Source organism: Mauremys reevesii, linkage group 23 (genome assembly GCF_016161935.1).
Source record: "Mauremys reevesii isolate NIE-2019 linkage group 23, ASM1616193v1, whole genome shotgun sequence".
NCBI lineage: Eukaryota > Metazoa > Chordata > Testudines > Geoemydidae > Mauremys > Mauremys reevesii.
In genome coordinates this window covers 15,596,439-15,622,625 of record NC_052645.1, presented here as the reverse complement: position 1 = coordinate 15,622,625, position 26,187 = coordinate 15,596,439, and the positions used below count along the sequence as shown (strand labels likewise).

The following is a 26,187-nucleotide window of genomic DNA, read 5'->3' as shown; positions in this document are numbered from 1 at the left end:
TTCACCAGATGGAGAGCAGGGAACTTTCTGCAGGAGGCATGGAGGCTCCTCCTCCCATCAGAAGAGGAAGGAGTTAGGAAGCTGGGCCCCGAAAGGCCCCTTGCACATAGAGGATGGGTCATCTGTATTGGCTAGAGAAAATGAATTCATGTAGCTGTCTGGTTGACTTGTACTGTTTTACAGTATCTTACTGCTTCCCCCTTCTGGCCAAAAAGGAGTAGACATCATAGTCTTTAGCCAGTATTAGGGAGTTTATGCACAAAGAGCTCAGGATTAAAGAAAGAACTCCTAAAACGTTGGGTCATATTCTGCACGCATTACACCAGTGTAAATCTTCACTTCATTCACACCATTCACTTCAGTGGAATCATTCCTGATTGGTAGTGGTGTAAATGAGAGCAGAATGGGGGTCTTGGTGGTCTGGCAGTATTAGAATCAATAAGAGACTAGGTGTAAATAATATTTAGGTTGTAAAACAAACTGACAATCCAATTCAGTGATGAGACACAGTAGCCTTCACCCTTAGCACCGAGGATAGGGAGGCTGGAATGGAGAGGAGGAAAAAAAAAAGCACAAAAGCTATTTTTCAAAGGAGCCTAAGAGAATTAGGTACCTAAATCCTACTGAAATTCAGCGTGCTCCACTGGTATTGTACAGCGTAACTCAGTGGCGAATCAGGCTATTGAGTGTTAAAAGAGTAGTTTCATGCAGTTCTTTATCAGAGTCACATGACTCTTTTTCATCAAACTACTTCAGCATTTTCCTAGCTGATTTTCAATAACACTTCTGTTTTGCATTGCTGCTAGTGGGGTTTTTCCCCCAAAGCCTGATCCATGGAATACTATTTAAAACATGTATACAAGCTGTGTCTCCACTTCAACGTAACCAAACTTATTATAAACAAGATCACTAGGAGATAATAGGCACATAAGATTTACAGCAAAGGTCATAAATCTCAAAATATTTCTACTACCTACCTGGTTATACTGAAACCTCTTTGCTTGAGAATTAAATCCCCTTTTTTCTGAGTTTGGGATCATTCTTGTCTGGTATTTATAAGGAATGGAGGAGACCTTGTAACCTAAAAGGTAAAGCCGATAAAAACAAGATCCTGAATGTAGAGATACAGGAAATATGTAACTGTAGCACCAGATTTCATTTTAAATTGGAAACAGAAATGAAATGCAAATCTATCATTAATGCAATCTTCAGGTGGAGAAATCATTTGGTTTTGCATTGAATTTGCCTGTTTTATTTAAGAAGTAAAGAAAAAACGATCGCTGCAGCACTTTAAAGGTGCTTCAATGGCCATGAAGAGCTGTAGGGCTCACTCAGTGCTGCTAAATCACTTTTGCCACATCTCCTTATTTAGACCTTTGCTGAGACAGCCTGAAGTCGGGCATTTTAGCAGCCCATCTCATGGGCCTGATCCTGCAAAAAGCTGAGCGCCCTCTGGAAGATGCTGCGCACCCTCAGCTCCTATTGAGCACAATGACAGTTTAGGTTACTCAGAACCTCCCAGGAGACACTCAAGTCCAGATCCTCCAAGGTATTTAGTTACCTAACTCCCACTGGTTTCAACAGGAGGTAGGCACCTAAATACCACTGAGGATCTGGGTCTCTGTGCTGTGCAGGATTGGGCTCAAAGGCCTTGTCTACACTGAGATTTTCTTGCCATTTCCCACCAGTGCTGGTCCTACTTTGGTAGCCCAGGTGGAAGGTCTAGAGGAGCCAGGACCAGCAGCTGCTGTGTTTTTACCACGGTGCCATCTGAGAAATGTTAGCTGACGTGGTAAAACCGCCAGCGTCTTGTCTACTCTAGAGCTCCCTCTGCTGCAACCTATAATGGAGCTGAACCAGGAGTAGTGCAACAGTGAGAAGCTCAGTGTAAACACAGCCATGCTGTTGACAAGGGAGGAAATATGTTTTAAGATGATCTTTGAAATTAAAGGGAAGAGCAAAGAAGGGAAGAGATACAGGAGGTCTATTCTAGAGAACTGCAGAGGGGAGAATGCTCTCAAACCAACGGCAGCGAGGCTGTGTGGAGGGAGAGGTGGCAAGTGCTAAATGACCAGAAGGAGCAGAGACACACGGACTATGATACAAATCCACGGAAGTTTTACAAGCAAGGGGCATGATTGTCCACTGCCTTGCACTACGTGTCACCATTTACACATTTGCATAGTGGAAGATTCTGATGTGGTGTCATTTTATGTTCCCTTTGCACTGGTTTAAATAGCCCAAGGAGAGCAATTCTGAACTGGATCCTGAAATGACTGGAACTGGCTCTGGATATAAATTGTTCAGGATGTCACTTCCTATTGATTAGCTTCACTGATGCTGCAGTTTCAAAGAACAACATATTTGTAGCTATTTTTCCCCTTCTCAGCTGCAAAGTGGTTATTATCCGATTCACAATACTGTACCTCTTGACGCTTTCCCGATCTGTGCAGCATCTGTTCCTTTGATACTAGTAGCTACAGAAAAGTTCTCAAAGCAGGCAGCCATGTTACGCAACTACTGCCCACTGGCTGGAAATACTCTTCTTCTCAGGGTCACCATTTTGTTTCTAAAACATCAATTGGAAATATCAAAATGTATATGAATTTAGAAGAAAAAAAACTAGCCAGAATTTCTAAACAAGGTGGAATGGCAAAGATTTAATAAACAAGGGAACTTCCTTTTCAGATTATGATTATTATCGTATTTTACATTCATAGAGAATCTGTCACCAAGAATTCCCCAAATCCCTGCAATCCTGACCTCAGGGGGACTGTGGGGGTGAATGAAGGCTGCAGGTGCAGGCCCTACACATAAACATCAACCCTTCTGCCACCTTTGGGCTGGGGTGACATGATGCCAATCCAGCTTCACAGCTGAGAGGGAGGGAAAGGATTTGATCAGGAAAGATTGAGGCAAAGCCCTGTTGTTATGAAAAAAGCTCTGGGAATTTTTAATATCTACAAGGAGCACACTGGCTCTCTGTTTTTAAGGTTATTTTAAAGATAACACTGAAGGAGGAGTGTGAAGCCCAGGTACTGTGTTTAGTTGTAAGAGCATCTGCTAGGTCAGGTGAGAGGACGCGTTGCACGCCAGGACAGTGGTTCGCAACCTTTTTTTCATTTGCAGACCCCTACAAAATTTCAAATGGAGGTGCAGACCTCTTTGGAAATCTATTGTCTGTCTATATAGTTGAATTCTATTCAGTTTCCAGTCTAAGTCTTTCATGGACCCCTTAGACAGGCGAGCCACGGACCACGGGTTGAGAACCACTGTGCTAGGACTCTCATCTCTGCTAAGCCAGAGGAGAGGAAGCATTGCATGCTGGGACTCTTGTCTCTGCTAAGCCAGAGGAGGGGAAGCATTGCCTGCTGGGACTCTTGTCTCTGCTAAGCCTGAGGAGGAAAAGCATTGCATGCTGGGACTCTTGTCTCTATTGGGTCAAGGGAGAGGAAGCATTGCATGATGGGACTTTTGTCTCTGCTAAGCCAGAGGACAGGAAGCATTGCATGCTGGGACCCTGGTCTCTGTGGGGCCACAGGGAGGAAGCAATGCCTGCTGGGCCCTACCACCCCTGCGGTGCCACCCGTGCCTACCTGGCTGCCAGGGCTGCTTTAGAGGAGGATTCTGAGAAAGTTTACACTTCGTTGCCTAGACAACAGCAGAACCAGCTATTCTCCAATCATTTTGTTTGTTACTTTGGTGCCTTATGTGCTTGTCCAATCACAGAAAGCCTTTCAAAGTGGCATCTGGTTGCCTTATGCCCTCCTCAAGTTAGAGGGTGTGTTCCCCTAGTTAAGATGGTCCCGGACAATCACTTCTGCACGTGGGTCTTAAGGCAGCTGTGTTCACCCCCGCAGGCCCTGTTACAAAGGGACCACAGCCCCTTTGTCTGCTCCCTGCTCTTCATTGAGATAGCAACACAACTTGTCAGGCAAAGCCCAGCCAAGCCCACGCTGGGTGATTTCAGACAATTCCGCAGACTGATCAATCTAAAGCAGAGGGGGGCAAACTACGGTGGCCCACGGGCCCGTCCTGCCAGGCCCCTGAGCCCCTGGCCCCTCCCTGACAGCCGCAGCGTGCCGTGCCGCCAGAGATCTGGCCTGCCACTCCTGCCGGGCAGCGCGGGTGGCATGGCTGGCTCCAGCCGGGTGGCGGGGCTGCGAGCTCCTGCTGCTCTGAGGGGCATAAGGGGGCGGGAGTTGGATAAGGGGCAAGGGATCCTGGGGGGCAGTCAGGACAGGGAACAGGGGGCGGTTGGATGGGGTGGAGATTCGGGGTGGGGCGGTCAGGGGATGGGGAACAGGGTGGGTTGGATAGGTGTGGGAATCCCAGGGGGCGCTGTCAGGGGGCAGGAGTGTGGATAGGGGTCGGAGCAGTCAGGGGACAGGGAGCAGTGGGGTTGGATGGGGTGGGGTCCCAGGGAGTGGTTAGGGGCAGGTGTCCCGGGGTGTTGGATGGGTCCGGAGTTCTGAGGGGGGCAGTCAGGGGGCGGGAAGTGGGAGGGGGCAGATAGGGGGCAGGGGCCAGGCTGTTTGGGGAGGCATAGGCTTCTCTACCTGGCCCTCCATACAGTTGCAATGCTGATGTGGCCCTTGGGCCAAAAAGTTTGCCCACCCCTGCTCTAAATGTTAACAAGGTTTTATGTTGGCTGAGAGGGGCTGAGTCTGCTCCTGCTGAGGTCAATGGTGTGTAGGGTGACCAGATGTCCCGATTTTATAGGGACAGTCCTGGTATTTGAGGCTTTTTCTTATATAGGTGCCTATTACCCCCCAACCTCTGCCCCAATTTTTCACACTTGCTATCTAATCACCCTAATGGCATGACATCTACTAGCTGCAATTGTGCAGGCTTCTGGGCCAGATTTTTTAAAGCCCTTAGAGTCAGCTGGCCTAGTGGCTTGATGCTGGCCTAGCAATCAGGAGACCTGCGTTTGATACCTGTTGTGTATCTTTTTGGAAAAGTCATTTTGTCTTGATATTCTTTCTCCCTCCTTGGGTCTTCAGACTGTAAGCTCTCTGTTGCAGGCACTGCTCTTGCTGTGTATTTCTACAACAATGGGCCTGATCTTAGAACCTCTAGGGGCTACTGTGATATAAGTAAAAGCTCCGCATCCACACCTGTAGTCAGAATTGCTCATCTCCCATTTAGACACCTACATAAGGGTCAGATTTTTTAAAAAGTGCTCACCAGCACCCAGTAGCTGCCAAGGTGCCCATATTAAAAAAATCTGACCCTTATGAAAGTGCTTAAGTGGGTAGTGAGTTATTTTGAAAATCTGTCCCATCCTGTCTAACATTAAGTGATATAATCAGAACACTTAAGACCCCTTTGATCATCGAATCAGTTAACAAGCATTAACTATTACTAGGACTATTGTTTTAGTATGGTAGTAAATGCACTGGCAGCAGAATCCCTTTCACTGGTGCAGCAGGCTGAATCCAAAGCACATCCATTTAACCAGTGCATCTTGGGCTGCATTGGAGAGATGCTAAACTCTCAATGATTTCATTGGGGTTTGTTTGTGTTCCTCATCTCACAGGATTGGGCCTCTAAAAAAAACCTGCATGTATTCTGAGAAAGAGCCCCAAGCCCGATGAGTGCAATGAACAGGAGATGAACTTGGGCACTCAGCATCTCTCAGAATCTTGCACATTTGGGCCATAACAGCCCATTTAGTCTGCCGGCTTCCGTGCAAATACAAAATTGTGACCACTAGAGGCCACCCCACTAAATGGTTTGAAAACACAGCTCCTGGCCTCTGCTTTCATTCTCTCTCTCGTTAGTATCTTGCACTTCAAACAAACTACCATTCCCAACCAATAGGCTGGGTCTGCTGTTTAACACCCAGCCAAGCAGCCACTAATCTCAATCCTACATGAGTGTCCCAGCTGACTGGCAGGGCTAGCAGCAAATCGCAGTATCTTGAGAAGAGCAAAACACTGCAGCAGACTGGAAGCCCTAAATTGGGTAAGAAATTAAAAGCAATTTGTGTAAATCCATATCCCTGGGTGTAAAGTATCAGCAGAGATCCCTTCATCACTGAGCCTAAGTGGAAAGCCAAATGAGTGTGTTTGAAAGTCAGATTGGGTGAGTGATATCAGTGGTTTTGCGTGGGCAATAGAAAGTTCATGAAGTATCTGTAATTTCTGGTCTGATTCGTGTTTTCTGTCGGTCTGGGAATGTATTTTGTGTTTGCTTTTGATGTGTTCCTGCTGGGCATTACTCTAAAAAGCCGGCTGTGTTATTTTTAGGCTCAGAAGTGGCCCATACAGGGCAAGGTGGATTGCCTAAACCAGGAAGTGACACGGAAGAACTTTTTTGGTTCGTGTAGCAAAGCCTTAGATTTGGATTGTGCTTGGATGGTCATTCAGAAGTAAAATCTTGCTCTTCCCTCTGCAGCCTGAGACAGGTGATTTGCTCGGTGGCTGCTTCTTCCTCTGCTAGGCATGTGAAGGGCATTTGCTGCATTTGTTTTAAGCGCTATCACTGGGGGTGGGCCAGGCAAATCCTTTATAGGCCTGAGGCTTGGAAAGAGATTGTGGTTTGTAGCCAAGCATGGGACTGAGCAGAGGAACTACCGGATCCTAGTCCCATCTTTGCCACTTAATTATTCTGTGACCTTGGGCAACTCACTTAGGGTCTGATTTTTGGGGGGGTGTTTATCATCCATAGCCCATATTGGCTTCAGGATCATGTGGTTTCACTGGGAGCTGTGGGTGCTCAGCAGCTCTGAAAATCAGGCCCTTAAACTGCTCTAAGAAAAAAGAACAGGAGTACTTGTGGCACCTTAAATACTGCTCTGTGCCTTAGCCTCCCTAGCTATAATAAGGGATCACTTTGAGTCTCAGTTCCTGGGTGTTTGTTTGTAAAGTGCTTTGACATTCTCCAGTGAAAGGTGCTTATCAAAGTGCCCGCTACTGCTAGGTCCTTCGGGTGTGCAGGGTGCTTCCCACACAGCTAGAGTGGGGCTTGAAGTCTCTAAGGGCCCAATCCTGCTCCCATGGCAGTCAGTGGGAGCAGGCTCAGACCCCCTGGTTAGAGCAAATGAAAAGCGGCACTATTATCTCTGTTGGGTGGTGGTGGAAGGACCCTGTGATGTTGTGTCTCCTGAGTGTTCAACACAAGGACACTAGGCACTAAAGGAGCATAAAACAGGACTTTGAGGACAGAGCTTTTTGACTCCAGCTCTCCAAATGGGATGGCCTGACATTTAATACCACCCAAAGGAACGTTTGTCTTCAGGACAACATGCAGTTAAGTATCGGCTCAGATAAACTGAGTTCTATGCAGTTGGTGCTGTGTGGGTGTCTTGAGGAAAAACCTTAAACACTGAGGTCCCATCTGATATGAGCGAATGTTAGTTTGATTCTGGGGAATTTCTTATAAGAGTAAAGGTTTGCCTGGTGTACTTGGCCAGAATTTCTCATCCCATCCACCTGGCTCCCCGACACTTGTGTGTGTACGTCGCTATAAATACACTGCTCTCAGGTGGCAAGTTTTGTGATGATTGTTCATTGATTTACCTTTTATTTTTTTTAAATCTTTCTTAGTGTCTAAAATCTCGGGAAAGATAAGCTGCTGTGCTGGTGACCTATTGGAAATACGGATTGATCCACACCTCTTCCTGGAGTGACTGGATCGTCCCTGCTTTGTCGTGCGGGGAAAAAAGGAGACAGCAGCAGAACAGCAATTGTGAGGATGCTCGGATTCCACTGACCAGCCCATTCTTTAGCTCAGGGGAGCAAGATGGAAAAGGAGAAGTGGTGTAAAGTAATTGGCCAGGAGGCACCGGCCGTGTCCAAGTCTCTTCTCTAAAGAGCGGTTGCGGATGTTGAGGAAGCCACAAGGGAGATGCGTGAATAAACCAAAATGGAAGGAGGGAATGGCCCAGATCTGCAGCTCCAGCAGCTTCCACTCGCAACAGCTGCCGTATCTGTACTGCCCCATGAGGATCCCTATTCTTACAAGGTCAGATGTTCACCAGAGGCACTGCCTAGCAGGCCTAAAACTTGACCTGAATGGCGCTGGGATTTATGGCTGGCTTGGAAATATAAATATTGTCTTGAGTGTGCTGAGCTCTCGGATCATGTGCTGCGTGTTTGGATTACAGCAGCGCCATGGGGGCCCTCATGGGATAGGTGCTGTGTCTAGACCTAGTGAGGCACAGTACCTGCCCTGAGGACCAACAGCGAGATAGATAAAGGAAGCGAGAGAGGAAGGATTATAACCTCCCAATTTGTAGAGAGGGAGCTGAGGGACAAAGGCCCAGATCCTGAATGATATTTAGGCTCCTAATTTTCACTAACTTCACTGGACGTTAGGAGCCTAAATAACTTTGGGGAGCTGGGCCAAAGATGCTAAGTGACTTGCCCAAGGTCACACAGGGAGCTGGGAAGTGAACCCAGTGCTTTAACCAGGAGCCTGTCCTTCCTCTCTAACTGGTCCTGAGGCTGGAATTTTCAGAGGATCTTGATGGAGTTAGGATTGGGATTTGGGCTGCTGACTCAAAGGCCCCTTTGAAAATCCCAGCTAGAAGGACTCTGAACACAGTGCAAGGCGCTTCGCTGAGGATACAGATCTGGGTGCCGCGCAAGTCTAAGTGCTGCTGAGAGAACTGGCGTGGGCACGTTTCAGTACGTCTGGCCCTCCTGAGCCGGCAACTCTGAGCTGTGTGGTGGAGGCAGTGCCTCTGCTGTGCCTTTCTAAATTGAGGTTTGGTTGATGAACCAGTGGAACCTGCTGAGCTTCTTAGCCTGGAATCCGGTAGGGTTATAATGTTGTTCCCCTCCTGCTGTCTGCAGTGCAATGTTCTCTTGGGGCATGTCTACACTGCAGTTAAAAACCCACAACTGGCCCACGCCAGCTGGCTTGGGGTAAGGGGCTGTTTAATTGCAGTGTAGACATTTGGGCTCAGGCTGGAGCCCAGGCTCAAGGGCCCTGTGAGACGGGAGGGAGACTGCACCTCACTATGTCTGTACACAGTCCCTAGCTCCTTAGCCCAAGCCCTGAGTCAGCCGGCAGGGGCCAGCTGCAGGTGTCTCATTGCAGTGTAGACATGCCCTTGGATACTCTGGGAGAAGTTGGCTTGATGAGACTCGTGGCTTATTAAACTCCTTTTGCACCCTAATCACCTTCAACGTAATTTGTTACTTTAATGCCACTGCCTGACTGTGCATGGAAAAATAATGCCAGTGTCTTTAATATCAATAGTTGGGGGGGAGAGAGGGACAAACATGGGCTCAGCTATCCCAAATAAATCACCCTGAAGTACCCGCTCTACCTTGGATATCTGTGTTTGAAACCAAAACTGTTAATGATGCTCTAATGAGATTTAGACTGTTGCTAGAGGAACGCAAATGGTAAATGTCCCTACTTGACACAGAGAGATCACTCCAAGCTCTCCTGGTAGCATCGTGATGTGCATCTCTTTTGTGATTCATCCTTTCATTCATTGTTGCTCTGAATTCTGCCTCTAGCTTGTTCAAGGTATTGCTGGGCTGTAAACACTAGTCTGTCAGGAGTGGTTTCCACCCCCTGTGCTTTTCTCTGGAATGACTAACTGGTTCATTTAAAAAGCGCATTCTAAATCTCTTCCTGCATGCTCCTATCTGGCCAGTTGTTGTGACAGTTGGAGGTCAGTCAGGATATTTATTAGAGGCTGAACCTGGAATTGAAGAAAGGTGCTGAAGAACCTGCCTAAGCTGTACTCTGGTGAACACCAAATTCTCAGATCTGCCATGAAAATGAATTTTTAGGTGGGCCACTTACTGAAAAAAGAATATGGTGCAGGGTACATCACCTTCCTGATGGGGATCTCAAGGAGCTCCATAAACATTAAATTAAGCCTCTCAATGCCCATGTCAGGCAGGAAAGTATTAACCCCATTTTTCAGATGGGATAATTGAGGCTAAATGACTTGCCCAAGATCATATAGGAATAGTGGCTAGATCTGGAGACAGGACTCAGAGAGAGGTATTCAAAAATCTGCTTTCTGTCAGGATTGCCCCCTTCCCAACCTTCCGCTGGCTTCACGGGACAAATCTAATATCTGCATGTTTGCTTTGCTTTACAGGAAAACTTGATTGGTGCATTACTGGCTATATTTGGTCATCTAGTTATCAGTATTGCACTCAACCTCCAGGTGAGTATCATGAAACAAATATTGACCCTCTTTCCAAGTGTCCTGTACTTGAAAAGCAGTAAGGATCCCCAAGTATCTGTTTTATTTTTATTTTATTTTTCCTTTCTAGAAGTATAGCCACATCCGGCTGGCAGGTTCCAGAGACCCCCGGGCCTATTTCAGGACCAAGACATGGTGGTGTGGTCTGTTTTTTCTGCTGCTGGGAGAACTGGGGGTGTTTTCATCCTATGCCTTTGCACCTCTTTCACTGATTGTGCCACTCAGTGCAGTGTCTGTTATAGGTAAAGGAAAAGGACTCTTGTATCTATGTTTATGTAAGATTGCTCATGAAAATGCAATGCACATAACTTTTTGTCTTTTTTTTAATAGCTAGCGCAATCATAGGAATTATATTCATTAAAGAAAAGTGGAAACCCAAAGACTTTTTGAGTAAGTTTCACTTCCATTATTCTCTATTCTTCATTTCTGCTTTGAATGTGGCTTAAGTTTTACTTCATAGTTTATAGCATGACCGTTATTAAAGGGACACCAATTCTTAAAATGCTGTTTTTACAAATGGATTTTCCATATCTTGAGTTGATTGTTGAAAATGAACCTGTAAGGTCCCCTCCTTGCTTACTGATCTTAGAAATAGTTTGATGTGGGGTTTATTGGAGGAATCTGATGGCACATCCTTGGGCCTTGATCCTGAAAATCCCTTAAATCAGTGATAATCAAACTTTTGTACTGGTGACCCCTTTCACATAGCAAGCCTCTGAGTGCAACCCCCCCCCCCATAAATTAAAAACACCTTTTTATATATTTAACACCATTATAAACACTGGAGGCAAAGTGGGGTTTGGGGTGGAGGCTGACCAGGGCCGACTCCAGGCACCAGCATTCCAAGCTGGTGCTTGGGGCAGCATTCTACAAGGGGCGGCAGTCCCTGTGTTTTCGCCGCCCCAAGCAGCGTGCTGAATTGCTGCCATGGGCGGCGGGGGCAGTCCGTGCGCCTTTAGGGCGTCAGGGGCGTTTCCGCGGTGGCGGCAATTCAGCATCAGCTTCTATGTATAGCTGTCCGCGGAGGCTTCAGCTAAACATAGAAGCTGCCGCCGAATTGCCGCCCCGCGGAAACGCGCCTGCCGCCCTAAGGGAACACGGACTGCCCCTGCTGTCCGGCGGCAATTCAACGCGCTGCTTGGGGCGGCGAAAACTGTAGAGCCGGCCCTGAGGCTGACAGCTCGTGACCCCCCACATAATCTCCCAACCCCCCAGTTTGAGAACTCCTGCCTTAAATATTCTCAGTTCAGATTAACTGCGCCTGTGTCCCCCCTTCTCTGGTCCAGCAAGGGCTCCCACTCTCAGGTTTCTGTCATCACCTCTCCTGGGTGGAGACCCATGTCTCTCTCCCTTCTGATCAAGGTATCTCCAGGCTGAACACCTTAGAGTGCATTAGTCAGTCTCCTAGTGAAGTTACATGCAATTCCACAGTAACGCATACACAATTGCATGTTTAACATGCTGGACCCCAAAGGGTATTAAATCTAATTCAGGAAATTGTCAATCTGTCACCAACACAATCGAAGTGCATCTCTGTCGTTCCATTGAACAAGTATTTGCTGGGTGGGAGGTCTTAGACCTCCTGCCTCCTGGCGGAATGAACACTGCATTGTTAAAGCGGCATTGCCAGGTAGCCTAGGCCTAAGATTTAGCACTCGCCCTCACCTATTTGCTTAGAAGACTTTTTATCTTGCATTAACTCTTGGCTCTCAGCTCAGAGCACATATATTGCATGTTTTTTCTAATATTTTGAAAGAGGGGCACGGAGGGTGGAGGAATGAACCATTTCCAGGGGGAAGCATGATCTGTAGTTAGATCACTATGCATGTGCAGTGTGTAACCCATGCACCTGTACTAATCCACTAACGTGTCTTCTGTTTCTTGTCCTTGTTTGCCAAAGGACGCTATGTTTTGTCCTTCGTAGGCTGTGGTTTGGCGGTTGTTGGAACTTACCTGCTGATAACATTTGGACCCAACAGTCATGAGATGATGACAGGAGACAATATAACTAAGCATTTAGTCAGCTGGCCATTTCTTTTATATATGGTAAGGTGATAAAATATGGGATGGATTCCATGCTTTCTGAAATCTGTCTGGCTGGGGCTTTCATTTAAAATGGATTTTCATAGGTACTTGCTGCATTTTCATAGACTCCAAGGCCAATGTAATCATCTGGTCTGACCTCCTGTATAACACAGGCCATAGAACTTCCCCCAGAATAATTCCTGGAGCAGATCTTTTAGAAAAACATCCAATTTTGATTTAAAAATTGTCAGTGATTGGGAATCCACCACGACCCTTGATAAGTTATTCCAAGGTTAATTACTCTTGCTGTTAATTTATGCCTTATTTCCAGTCTGAATTTGTCTAGCTTCAGCTTCCAGCCATTGGATCGTGTTATACCTTTCTCTGCTAGATAGAAGAGCCCATTATCAAATATTTATTCTCCCTGTTGGTACTTATAGACTGTGATCACATCACCCCAGAACCTTCTCTTAGTTAAGTTAAATAGATTGAACTCCTTGAGTCTATCATTATAAGGCAGATTTTTGAATCCTTTAATCATTCTCATGGCTCTTTCTTGGCTCTGTTAATGACTCTAAAAGCTTTTCCCATAATTATCTCCCTAGCTCGGAGCATGCATCTGTATGCACAATCTAAAGCAGAGGGTGTGTTTTCTAGAACTGATTTGTCTTCAGCTTCCCTTTCCTCTCTGAATTATTGTGTCAGGATTCAAGCCTGTCCAAAATACTCCACCCCCTCCCCAACCTGCCACTGTTAACCCCTGGTAACAGACTGCAGATTGGCATCAACTGTGCCTAAGATGCCCATGTACTGTGACTCAGATCTGTGCTTTTACCAGAATGCAAAAAACCTCATGTTCTCATAATTAGGACCCCATCCAAGTCCCACTTGACGGCAGTTGAAAGAGTCCTATTGACTTTAATGGGTGGGGGGTTGGGTCCTCATGCAGGAATCGCTTTAGGAAAAGCTGAATGAGAACAGTGACCTGGGTGCACAATTGGCATTATTTGGCCTGTTGTTTTGTTTGTTTTATTTTAAGGAACGCAGCATCCCCAGAAAATCCCACTCCACTCTTCTTGCAAAAGTCACTGAAGATCTCATCCATTCAGATCAGGGCTGATTTGACCTATGGTCTTACTAGATCTTGCCTCAGCTTTGATGGATGTTAGCAGTACCACAATATGAGAAGATGTGCACAGTATCGTTTCCATCCATCAAGTTTCATGGGACTAGGCAGTTCTGTGGCATCAAATAAAGCTATAGTATTACAAGGCTTATGGGAGGCAGTGTGGCCTAGTGGGCAGCACACAGGACTGAGACTCAGGAGACCTGGATGCTATTCCAAACTCTGCCACTGGCCTGCCTTGGTGACCTTGGGCAAGTCACTTCCTCTGTCTCTGTTTCCCTACCTGTAAAATGGGGATAATGATACTGACCTCCTTTATAAAGCTTTGAACTCTAATGATGAAAGGAGCTAGGTCTTATTACCATTGCCGACATGAGCTTCAAAGCCGCATACACGGCAAGAAAAAGGATTTCCCACCCCATCCCTCACTTTCTAATACTTATTTCTGCATTTTTTTTTTCTAGCTTGTGGAAATCATACTGTTCTGCCTGCTGCTATATTTTTACAAGAGGAAAAATGCTAACTACATAGTAGTTATTCTTCTGCTGGTAGCATTGCTGGGTAAGTTCAAATGTGTGCTTAAAATTTTCTAACGGTGGTTTAATATCGTGAGTTGGAGTGAAGAGCTCCTGGCGGTGGGGAACGTTAATGCGTTTTATTTAGCTAATCACAGTAATTAACTCCAGAAATGTTTATGAAAAGCAAATAAAGCCGGTATCTTGCTATAGCATTTCAGAGCAGAGATGGACAAGATCTACTGGACCATCAGTCCGCTCCTCATGGAGGCAGGATCTAGTCCCCTAAATAAAGGATGTCAGATTCTAAACCCTGCTAATGACGATGTGTTGTGTTCATGTATGCAAAACACTGGGAAGTGTCTTATGGCTTCAGCTGAGGTGGAAGGATGATCTTGTGGCTAAAATACAGGATTTTTAGTCCGGGAATCTTTCTGGCTCTGACACTCACTCCCTGTGTGACCTTTGTAAGGTATTTGACCTCTCTGTGTCTCCATTTCCCCATCTGTAAAATGGGAGGCAGGGATGGTGGGAAAACTAAATGTCATGAATGTTTGCGAATTGCTTGCTTTTGAGCTCCTCGGTTGCCAGGTGCTGGAGGAGGCTGGAAGATGATTACTGTGACTGTTACATGAGCCATCATAGTTTTAAAGGAAGAGCTGCAACACCGTCACTGCAGTTGTATTTATTGTCTTGGCGCCCCAAGACAATACTATGTCAACAGATCCACGTTTCATCTAGAAGAAGCTCTGGAGGTGGGGCAAAATCCTGGCTCCATCGATGTTAATGGAAGTTTGCCATTGACTTCACTAAGGCCAGGATTTCGCCCCTAGCGTTTTCCTTCTTGTTGATCTGTCGTCTTAAGAAACACCAAGTAACCGGAATAATAGAAAGGCAGAGACACCAACTGACATGCTAAAGAGTTTGGAGTTGAAGGTTCCACTTGGTGTATAACTAGCTCCGTGATCCAGTGCTTTGAAAGCAGTATGCAGTGTGCTGCAGTACTCCCTCAAGCTTTGCTATAGATGTAATATCCATCACTGTGGTATCTACCTTAATAACTGGAGGCCTGACAGGGCAACCAAATCATGGACAGGGTGACTACCTTAATTCTGAGTTGCCTTGACTTGTGCTTGCAGAAACAGGGAAGAGAATTGGCTTTTCTCAATCCTAATTCTTGAGCTGTATTTGGAAAATGCCTCCGTTTTAGTAATAAAGCTGGTACACCATCAGAAGTAAGGCATATTTCCACCCTTCTAGTCCCTTTTGTTTGATCTTAAGGCGCTGTTCAAACATTAATGGAGATTGGGTAAATACCTGCGTTCTACAGGTGGGGAAGCAGCAACACGCAGAGGTTAAGTGACTCACCCAAAGTCACATGGTGAACCAGTGGCAGAACTGAGAATAGACGTCAGGAATCTCACTCCTCCCCTGTTCTGTCCTTTTCAAAAGGAAGGCTGAGGCTCTTGTCACCTTTTGCTTTGTTAGCAGTCACCTGTTGTGGCTGGAGATTCCAGTTAACAATCCAGTGATCTGTGCTGCTATGTTACAACTGAGCTTTGTTACATATTCACAGGGTCTATGACTGTAGTGACCGTGAAGGCTATAGCAGGCATGATTGTTGTCTCAATACAAGGAAGCCTCCAGCTCGGCTACCCTATATTCTATATCATGTTGGTATGCATGGTTGCAACAGCGGTATTTCAAGCAAGGTGAGTTGATATGGTCTCTCTTCCTATTGTGGTTTACAGCTGTGCAGTACAATGTAGTTGAAATCAACCCACATGGACAAGACTAGGTAATTAAATTGCTTACTGTTATGCTGGTCCTGAAAGAGGGAAGTTCTTCATCTCTTTGCTGTGTAAACACCACATCCTTCATAATAACTGTAGTACTAAGAATTAAAAGAAAGGTACAAGATTGTAATTAAAAACAGAATAGTGGCCATTGCTCTGAAACATTAATGTTAATGAAAACGTGATGCTGACGGTCTGCCAATACCTGTACGCCAGCTTTCATCATTAAGGGCCTGTTTCTATTCCCATTGAAACCTATGGGAGTTTTGACACTGACTTCAGTGAGAACACTGTTAGCCCTGTGCTAACACTGTTGACCAAGTCTGCTATACACTACTGAAAGAAGTGTTACCAGCCCTCTCCTCTGACCCTGGTATTAGCAACACGGATACAAACTTTTTAAAAATCTGGCTCCATTGACATCCGTAGGAAAACTCCCACTGGTTTCAGTGGGGCCAGGATTTCCCTTTGGGGTCTGATTCTCCTTTTAAACTGCTGTGATAATGAGTGACTCCACTGAAGGTATAAGGAAGAAGAGACTCTAAAATCTTTATCTAGAGAGCATTCTTTTGAGAGGTGGAAAGAAACAGAGAAAGAACTATCTCCTACAGAAGCAACTTCTAAACACATATTGAGAATTCTTCTAAAAAAAAAAAAAATCAACCTGCATTGTTTGCCATTGTATTGAAGGTTTTTAACTCAAGCCTCGCAGCTGTATGACTCATCTCAGATTGCCAGCATAGGATACATCCTGTCCACAGCAACAGCGATTACAGCAGGTAAACACTTGTGCAATGTTATCAGGTTTGTTGTTCTCTTAAAATAAGGGCAAAAGACTTTGGAGAAAAATCCTGATTTTCTAGCTGAGGAAGATAACTTGCATTTTCTTGCTGTTTTCTGTAGTCAGTTTCATGTGTCAATTCTCCCATTAGGCTGTTGAAAAAAATTTCTCTTAAGATCTGACCACTGATTTGGTGCTTATGTCTGAGATTGGCTCACTCACTCTGTCCTAAAGTATAGAAGAGTGGGTGTCTTGCAATCTGAATGCTTGCTAGATGTGTAGCTTAGGTCCAGGGCTGAAACTCCTCTACTGTTTGTGAAACCTCACCAGCACTCAGTAGAGTGGGACTGATGCTACTGAGAAGTGCTTTTGTTTTCTCAAGAAGAGTCTGTTGTGATTCTTTTTCCAAAGCTCTTGTTAGCATTGTATTTAGGATGCTGCAGATCCCATCCTTACGGGCTGATGTATTCCTGTTTCAGGCCTTGTCTACATGGGAAAGTTTTATCAGCATAACCTAAGGTATAAATTGATACCCATATAGCTATATAGATATAATCCGTGTGTGGACACTTTTATTACAAGAGTGGCACTTTTTTCATTGATTGATTTAGTGTATGCCAATTGGGAAGGGATTTAAGCTAAAATGAAAGCCATTTTTATGCTGGAGTCCAAACAAAAGGATTATACTTGTATAACTATGAGGGTTATTCCTGTATAGCTGGTAAAACCCTCCCAGAAGACAGGGCCTCAGTCTTCCGTGCCTTTGTAAACTACATATTGACTTAGGTGGTGGTCTTCTGATTCAAGGTCATGAATGGCTGTGGCTCAGTTTTTCTGCCTGATTTTTCTCCATTCTTGGGTTCCCAGACAGATATTGCAGCCAGACACAGCAAGTTATTTTGATTTGCCTCAATTATCAATTTAAGTGAGTAGGAGCCCAATCCTGAATGGTGATCTGTCCCCTCAACTCCTGTTGACTTCAGTGGGTGCAGAGATCACTTGGCAGAATTGAGCCATAGGCAATTAGTTGAGAATTCACTCCCTGTTGCCATTAGAGATTCTCAACCTGTCTTGCCATTCAGGGCAGGACTCGGGCAATATGTTCAATATTGCTTATATGGTACTGCTCTTCAGTGCTAATAACTTCAACCAAATCACTGGCATAGCAGCCTTAGAGGTGGTTGTGAAGTACATTTGATAGCAATACAAATAATTGTTGGCTGCGGCAAATGGAGTATCACTATTTTCCATCCTAGAATATAACTTGTGTAAAGGAAACTGCACAAGAAAGGTTGTGTCTGCCCATAAAGGGAAAGATTTACCCCAGAGGAATAAACTTCCTAGTTGTTGTGGCTTGCTGCTTTTTTTTTTTTTTTAATGGGGTTGGGTCTTGATTAAACATAAAAATTGTATTGTTTTAATGATACTGGTGTAGTTAAAGTGATACAACGCCCTAGTGTGCATGGAGTTATGCTGGTGTCTAAAGGTACTCATACCAGTGGAGCTATTCCTGTACAGGAAAAGGAATGAACTCTACCAGCATAACGCCCCATAATAACAGTATAACTGCATCCGTACTAGGGTGTTGTAGCAGTATAACTATTTTGGTAAAATATCCAATCCCTAACTGACATATTTATACAACTTTTTAAGTGTAAAGCAGGCATTCCTATACTTCCCCTCCTTTTTAAAAAAGCTTCTTTGGGGAAAAATAAACAAAATGTTGGTGTCTTTTTTTGTTGTTGTTGTGATTCTCCCCCCTCCCCAAAATGATTTGATTGCTGGAGGAAGTGGTGATTTAAGATGTACCTCTACTTGCTCAATCATGTGGTGGTGGTGGGGCGGGGCGGAATCTAATTTAAGCTAAAACCTGTTCATGTTATCTCCTCTTGTCTCAGGAGCAACCTTCTACTTGGACTTCACTGGTGAAGATGTTCTCCATATGTGCATGTTTGCACTAGGGTATGTTTTTAAAAATACCAGGCCAGATCCTCAGCTGGTGTAAACTGACATGGTGCTATTGAAGTGAATGGAACTTTGCTGATTTACACAGATGCTTACTGTGTTAGCAAATTGAAATTTATTTCTCTATATGGCTAAACTTTTAAAAAAGGGGGTTGGTGTTTATTGTCCTCTGTGGCAGGAATTATTTTATTGAAACCTATTTGGGACTCATTATACTACTGCTTTGTCTTCTAGTGTCCATTGATGTGTAGGATAACCGACTCTGAAAACTGTCCTACTAGAATGTAAAACAGCCCATGAGGTCCATATCTTGTCTCTGACATAGGCCCAAGGTGTATGCTCCAGAGGGGTATAAAAGCTTTATTGTGCACACAATTGTGCAACAACTATACCATGTGGAGAAATGTCTTCCTGACCCTAGATGGAGATCAGCTTAGGCCCTGAAGCATCAATCTTGATACCAGTTACCTTTTATTCCCTTTAACATTTAGCATAAGGGACTGAAGGTGTCCCTCCTAATTTCCAAGCAGGACTAGAACCACCAAATAAATGACCATCCTCCGAGAACCCATCCCACGTTTTATGCTGAACCTATGTTGGGGTGAGGACTGGGTTTTGGGAGTCCAATCAAGTACTGCTTGGATACTCATACAGTGCAGACAGGATCAGTAAAGCTCTTACTTACTTATTTTGGTACTGAGTCTCGTTACAATGCGTTGATTTTTAAAGTAGCTCTCTCTAAGCAGGGGACACATTAAACTATCTTACAAATTAATACAGAAACACAGACCCACTGAAAGTACTAATTAACCTTGTCTCTTCTCATTAGCATACTGCAGAAATTAGGGCTGACAACTGTCAGTACATTTACCTACAGACATGCCTAAAAGGTCATACTGTTGAATCTTGGAATTTAGTAAGAGTGAATCAAACTTTGGGCTGTTACCATTCCCCTGTAATTTGTCAAGACTTCAGCGCTTCCCATAAGTGCAAATTAATAACTGAGCATTTTGCCAAGGGAAAGGTTGACTCGTTCTGATTACTAGTTGCACACAGCATGGATCTCAATAATGTGAACACAGTCATTATTCAACTAAGAGACACTGCTTCCTGGTGAGTAGGGCTGTAACTCCGCTCTGCAGGTTCTGTCTCTTCCAGCTCTGTGTTCTGTTCTTCTGGTGCATGATGGACATTCAGAAGAAGCAACAACCTTGGCTTGTTGACTTCTTTTTTTTTTTTTCCCACTCACTTCACTAGGACTTTTTTCTCCTTTTCTTCCCCCTTCCTGCCCCTTCTCTTTCAGGTGCCTCATTGCATTTTTAGGTGTCTTCTTAATCACAAGAAACAAGAAGAAATCCATACCATTTGAACCCTACATCTCCATGGATGCTATGCCAGGTAACAAGAAAAGTCCAATATTTTGCCATTCTGCCTCTTAAACATCCATTGTCAGAATAAAAAGTCATGTTTTGATTTCTCTCTAAATTTTATTTTATTTTAACATTTGTTCAGTGTTGCAACCTGTTGGGCTGCTGTGGTATTTTTTCTAATTATTTTTATTTGTTAAACTGTTTATGCATCCATAACTTTTTCTCTTCATGATGGGTTGCGTCTATATCTTTGGTAGCTCAGCAGTGTAAATGATCACGATGAGGTTGATATGATGAATGCAGCTTTGGTGTCAAATTGTTTTAAAAGGAATACAGAGGGTCTGATCCTCATTTACGCTAAGGATGCTTTACACTGTTCTAGTTGGTAAAGAGACCTTAAAATGGGAGTATATCCCTGCCAGAGTGGTGTGATGTGGCCTTAGTGTCCATAAGAATCGGGTCTAGAATCTGAAGCAATCTTAATTAAAAACCAGATCTTTTAACCTATAAATCACTTTACAAACGCCAAATAGGGAGCAGCTCTGTCCTCAAGTGGATGAGGCAGAGAGGGTAGGGGTGCAATGCTGCACAATGCTGTATGCTTTTTAACTCCTACTAACCACAGGGAGAGTTGTGGGTGCTCCGTACCTCTGAAAAATCAGGCCACTATTTGAAAAATGAACATAATTATACTGCACAGGATGAAGTAATCAATTCTTAGGTCCTGAATATTAATTGCTCCAAGCACTCAATGCCCCTCTCATGAAAGGGGCTCCAGAAATTCAAAAAAGTAAGAATAAACTTTGGGGAAAGGGGAGGATTGTGACTAAATGATGTTCAAATTAATGATAGGTGACTGCCATCACCCGCCCACAAGGAGCTTAGCCACTGTAATTTTCCAGGGTTATTTATATCTTTCTGTTTAACACTTACACAACTGACAGGGCATATTGCTACCCCTGAAATTGTATAATTTGTCAATAACAGGGCGGAGGAAGAAGGGACTTCTCTTCCAAATCATTGAATCCCTGCCTTTCCTCCCCCTATTGCAGGCATGCAGAATATGCACGACAAAGGAATTGCAGTTCAGCCTGACCTCAAAGCTTCCTTTTCCTATGGTGCCCTGGAGAACAATGATAGCATGGCAGAGATCTACACTCCAGCCACACTGCCAATAGTGCAGGAGGAGCATGGTTCCAAAGGAGTTTCTGCACTGCCCTACCGTGTGCTGGAGCACAGTAAAAAGGAGTGAGTGCTCTTTAAGAAGCTGACTTAGGGCAACAAGAGTGTGGTCTTTATTTATTTATCGCTTTGGTTTTTAGATCCATTAAAATATAAGTGAGTGTGTTAAAGCTGAACTCCGTATGGTTTAAAACTAGTCTCAAACTTAACTTTCAAGACGGATTATTTGAATAAAGGACTCTGTATAGTTGTGAACTTGGAAGCATTTGTCCTAAGCTAGCAGTAAATCATAGCCACCTTAAAAGGACTAACTTCGAACGTGCAATGACAGGCAGTATTGTGGCTCTCTGATATTGACCAGACAGCTGGCACTGTGAAGATGTGTGAAGCTATGTGAAGTACAGTGACTGTCGCTTTTCAGCTCGGCCAGCAGTAGGCACAACACAAACTGAAGTCAACAGGATTGAAGGGAAAAATTTTGGTTTCTCATGTATCCATTATGAAGGAGTTCCAGAAAGTTGGACCATGATGTGTTGGTTACCTCATGAACACTTCTTTAACATGGCATTAAAATGTCACTGAACTAAAGCAAAAGAAGGTTGTGTGTTAGGAATGGTATAAAACAGTAGAATAAGGAAGTAAATGATCTGATCCACCTTCCTCCTCCCTCCCCAGACCATAAACGTGTTGCATTTCTCAATAACCGCTACTCTATGTCTAGTGTTGCGTGAGATGTGCATGTTAAATGTTTTGTGTTTTTTTTGGTAGCACCATTGTGTTAGATTGCACATCAATTTAGGACACAGATGATGGTCACCAGTTTTGATTTCAGAGAATTTGCCAAGGACTGGATTAGATGGTGCAGAAATTGACACAGTGAAGTGCAAGAAATTAAAATGGCATTGTAGTTGTTCAGACTTTAGATTTACCAACTTCTTAGAGTTCTTGTAAGGTCTAAATTCAATTTTGTTTCATGAACAAAAGATTCAGACTGAGATTTTTCAAAGCTGCCTTAAAGATTTGGATGCTCAATGGTGTCCAAATCCCTTTGGCAGATTCAAAAATCTCAGCCTCCGTGTTGTGAGGTTTACTTTTCTTCAAAAGTAAAAAGGCAGCAGCCCATTACTTATGAGCTACCTAACAAGAATAAATGAACATGCATGGATCACCACTTGTGAGCAGGATAACAATAACACAGCAGTGTGCATTCATTCATGATAAAGGGAAAAATATATTTAACTTTCTATCTTCCAAAGGGTGGTTAGAAGTAGGTAGGGAGGAATTCTGTCAGATTAAAGGGACATGGTCAAAATATTTGTTTTTAAGAGTATATTGCTTACGGCTGCATGTAAATTACATCTGCTTTTCAGGCAGTTGCACTTTAACTTTTTTTTTTTTTTGGTCCCCTTTCTAAATATATCTGTCTTGCTAAAGAATGGAATTTTAAGTCCGCTCAGTGCATTTCAGCCTATCTTCATAGCAGTGTGGCTGAACAAACAAGCAGAAGCTGCTTTGAAGTCAATAGCAATTGCTTTCTGTGCACTGCACAAGGTTACTCCTACACAAACTGGGTTGAGAGGACCTAGGATTTGCAAAAGCGGGTTTGTGTATTTATATACAGTGGGCCAGATTCTGCTCTCACGAGCAAAAAATCTACAAGAATTCCATTGATTTGGGTGAAATATATCATAAATGAGAACAGAATTTGGTCCTTCTGCATACACTGTTTGCTTTGTTGGCTATAAATACTACTTACACCTGCAAATACTTGCCACTGCTTTGGTACTTTTTGAGCGGCTCGAAAAAAATTGTATAAAGGACCTCCTAAAGGGTGGATAGCCACTGTCTATATTTTTACTTTACACAGAGCTGCTTCACTAGCTTGGCACATCTGACAATTCAGAGCTTATCATTGGCATCCTGTACATTTGAGCTTATGAAACCTAGAGAAATGTCTGGTTTTTGTTTGTTTGTTTTGTGCTTTTCATGCTTAAGTTAATGGACTAGTATTGCCAGAACATTAAACTTACTGAATTTCCCCATGACGTTGATTTAATACCATTGGCTTTCAATCCCCAGTAGTCGACTATTTGTGAATGTACGTGGGGCTTTTGTTCATTTAAAAATACAAAGCAGAATGGTAAATGGGAAGGTGTGTGGGGGGAGGCAAGAATGCTCGCTTCTCATATCTCTTCCCTTTTAATCACTGAGGCAGTAGGCGTTTTGACATTGTGGCTATTAAACCACAGAAACATATTACTTCAGTACAGATCAGCACTAAACCACAAATGCATGCAAATTCAATGTTTAACATTCTAAAACTCTCTCTATCCTGGAGCCCTCTGCAGTAAATGACATAAACTAGTGTCTGATTTAATGGGCTTGATCCTACTATAATAGTGTAACTTAGCCACCAGTAGACTTCAGTGTTTGGGTTAGTGCTCCTGCCATAGGCTACATACAGCCCTTTGTGTTACTCAAATGTAGTCTTCATAGCTGCTTCTGGCGTTTCTTAGTGGTATTTAAAAAGAAATAAAAAATTGCAGCTGAGCAATACACAAAATTCCTGGAGAGTAAATATTTAGGCTCTTTAATACATGGTTGTCTTTATCACTGATATCCTGAAAGAGATTCTCTACTGTCTCTCTAAGAGACACAGCACAGAACTCTAAGCCCAAGAGAAAAGGGGTCTGGTGACTGTCACCTTTTGTACTGTCCCCAGGCATAAAAATAATAGATAACAGCCTTCTACAGATCTCCACAGTGCTGCACCCACGCCCCTGACACACCCCTCTTAGCACAGCATGTGGCTGTCTTCTGCGGATCCTGCACTGGGGAAATCCATCCCTGGCCAGGTCCTGGGGGCTTCTAGATTTTTACATAGCTCTGACCCTTCTACTGGGTATAAAGAGTCCACACAGTCTCTTGCCCTAAAGATTTAAGCAGTTCAGCCTCATTTCAAGGGTTAATGGGCCATTTTTAGATGTTCATAGCATTTGCTTTCAATAAAACTCGCTTTTAAAACTTTCTAACACATGGCTGTAGTGAAGGTGTGATGTGTATTGTGTGTGTATATGATCTATATAAAAATAATCGCTTGGGCTGCTCCAGTGTGCCATGTTAAGGCAGCATTGGGTGATCTCAGTATGCAGATTTGTGACCAAACACACTAACATAGGAGCAGCACCTTCACCAGTGTAATTTTTGTTTGTATTGTTGGTCCTGCTGCAACTCATGACATGGCCACTAGATTGTACTTCACGAGTACTTGCTGCATGTGTTCAATGCTTTATATTTAAAATGGCTTCATAAATCACCTCCCTTGTGTTATTCCTCAGTTCTGTGTTGCAGCCACCATCCCTGTTAACCAAGTAGAAGTGCATGGCCCTCCCTCAGAAGCCACATGCATCTCTGCAGAAACCCTGCCCTCCGTTTAAGCAGTCTTCCAGCCCTAGCAGTTACAGGGCACAATTAGGTATCAAACCAAACTTCCCCCACCCACTTAGCACACTAGATCATGCTCACAAGGGCAGGTCTTGTGGATTGGTTTTAATCTTAATTTATACTCTCTTTACAAAATACTCTTAGGGCTGAGATGCCACGGATTATAATTCAGGTTGCAGCAAATATTTGCTACTAAACTGACCATTTGAATTTAAAAGGAGTACATCTCCACCTCACTTTCACCTTCCACACATCCCAACCCTCCTTGCAACGTCTAAAATAGTCTATTTATTCTAGAATAGTTTAAGCAGTATATTTTTGTCTGAGCGTCAGTTTATTCAGGGCTTGGCCCTGAGATGTAGAGAGCACTTTCAAAACCCATTGACTATACCCATTGATGCACAACTTCTCAGAATCAAGCCCTTAAAATGTGCACAGAAACCAGTGGACTGCTCCCTCTCTTACTAAAATGGTGGTGTGTGGGAATACTGCTACTGTAATCATCCCTTAACTCCTTCCTTTACTCTTAGAATTAAAAACTGCTTTACAGAATGTGAGACAGATGCTTATTGTCTCCGCAATGGAAACGGTGTGGCTTTTCAATGTACCAGGCGCTTAAATATATTCTAAATGTCTCTCTCACTTGTAACTTTATACTGTGGAATACAGATGTTGGCAGATATACAAATTGATTTGCCTGTGAAGTTTTGTTCACATTAAAACATGTAAATAAAGAGCTTTACATTATGAACTATAATAACTTAATTTTTCATAAGCGATGTTGCATGTTTATTTAATTGTCCTTTAGGTAAGCTCTTCAAAAATGAGACGACTTAAAAGGTTCTAGTAAAATATATGGAACTCTTTCTTGACCAATAAGATGACAATTATGATTGATTGTATTCTGTTCATATTAAGAGAGACATCATGACAGTGGAGCATTATAAGCAATGACTGATACACACATTCAAAGAGAAAAAGTCTACTTTTGGATGCGTGACTTATAGGGAAAAAAATCCATGGCACTGAGACTGGGTTGGGAATTGCAGTGTTGCCAAGTATCACAATATTTGGTGTTGGTTGGAATTATTTAGCTGGAAAGCCCCATCTCCTGGATTCATGTAATTACATAAAGTTAGTTTACATTTTTTTTTTTTTTAAATCTAGCCCTTGTGATTTTGGAGAAAAGCTTGAAAATGTGACTCAAGTGTACTGTAGAGTTCTATTTAGTTTCTGGTTCATGACCCTTTATTTTTTTAAATCTCATGATTTTGAGTGTTTGGGATTGGCAATACTGGGATTAAGGAAGTGGCACTCTTCTCTCTGAGGTGGTACTCATCCATTACTCTGCTGTGATCACTGGAGATGTCGTCTTTGTGGAATATCATGTCCTTGCTTTCAAGTCCAGAGGGACTTGAAAATGTATCAGCATTTCCTATCACTACCTTTATGAAATGGAGATGATAAATTTAGAATACATCTTAATTGAATGCTTACCAACCTAATTGATATTGACCATATGGGGTCCATATTCCAGAGGGATAAGTAGAAGATAACCCTGAGAATACTCTTAATTAATTGTATACACTGGGGACCCATATACCAGTGGAAAAAGCACTGGAAGCCATATGTCCTGGTGTTGAAAAGGCTTTTGGTAGGAGTCGCTACATACTATATTTATAAACTATGAAAGTGAAAATATTAAAACATATAGTAAAGGGGCACTGGCAACATTTCCCACACAGTTTCAACTGGAAAGAGAATCTTCCATTGTTTAGTAGAAGTTTTGCTGTAGTACAT

General features: G+C 43.5%; 2 protein-coding genes across 9 annotated transcripts in view; one reads left to right on the top strand and one right to left on the bottom strand.

Moving 5' to 3' along the window:
- STPG1 (sperm tail PG-rich repeat containing 1) overlaps positions 1 to 26,187 on the bottom strand; it is a 46,643-nt gene that overhangs the window by 16,770 nt on the left and 3,686 nt on the right. The window contains exons 2-4 of one of the 2 annotated variants that reach the window (XM_039511936.1): positions 15,665 to 15,743; positions 2,427 to 2,569; positions 978 to 1,081 (exon numbers count right to left, since the gene is read on the bottom strand). In XM_039511936.1, coding sequence (XP_039367870.1) covers positions 978 to 1,081; positions 2,427 to 2,508 — 186 coding nt within the window. In that variant the 5' untranslated portion in view covers positions 2,509 to 2,569; positions 15,665 to 15,743. Of the gene's footprint in view, positions 1 to 977; positions 1,082 to 2,426; positions 2,570 to 3,596; positions 3,740 to 15,664; positions 15,744 to 26,187 lie in introns of those variants that run through there. The other variant, XM_039511935.1, reaches the window with a different exon arrangement.
- Positions 5,665 to 25,152, top strand: NIPAL3 (NIPA like domain containing 3). 7 transcript variants are annotated; one of them, XM_039511931.1, is made up of 13 exons: positions 5,875 to 5,970; positions 6,255 to 6,412; positions 7,554 to 7,971; positions 10,076 to 10,144; positions 10,254 to 10,425; positions 10,514 to 10,573; positions 12,084 to 12,229; positions 13,799 to 13,895; positions 15,426 to 15,561; positions 16,336 to 16,424; positions 18,325 to 18,388; positions 19,695 to 19,789; positions 20,814 to 21,013. In XM_039511931.1, exons 3-13 carry the CDS (start codon positions 7,873 to 7,875, stop codon positions 21,011 to 21,013), a joined length of 1,227 nt encoding a protein of 408 aa, XP_039367865.1. In that variant the 5' UTR covers positions 5,875 to 5,970; positions 6,255 to 6,412; positions 7,554 to 7,872. The 7 variants fall into 7 exon arrangements, with proteins under 7 accessions (XP_039367864.1, XP_039367865.1, XP_039367862.1 ...); XM_039511928.1 differs by having other exon boundaries at positions 5,956 to 6,090; XM_039511930.1 differs by lacking the exon at positions 6,255 to 6,412 and having other exon boundaries at positions 5,665 to 5,970.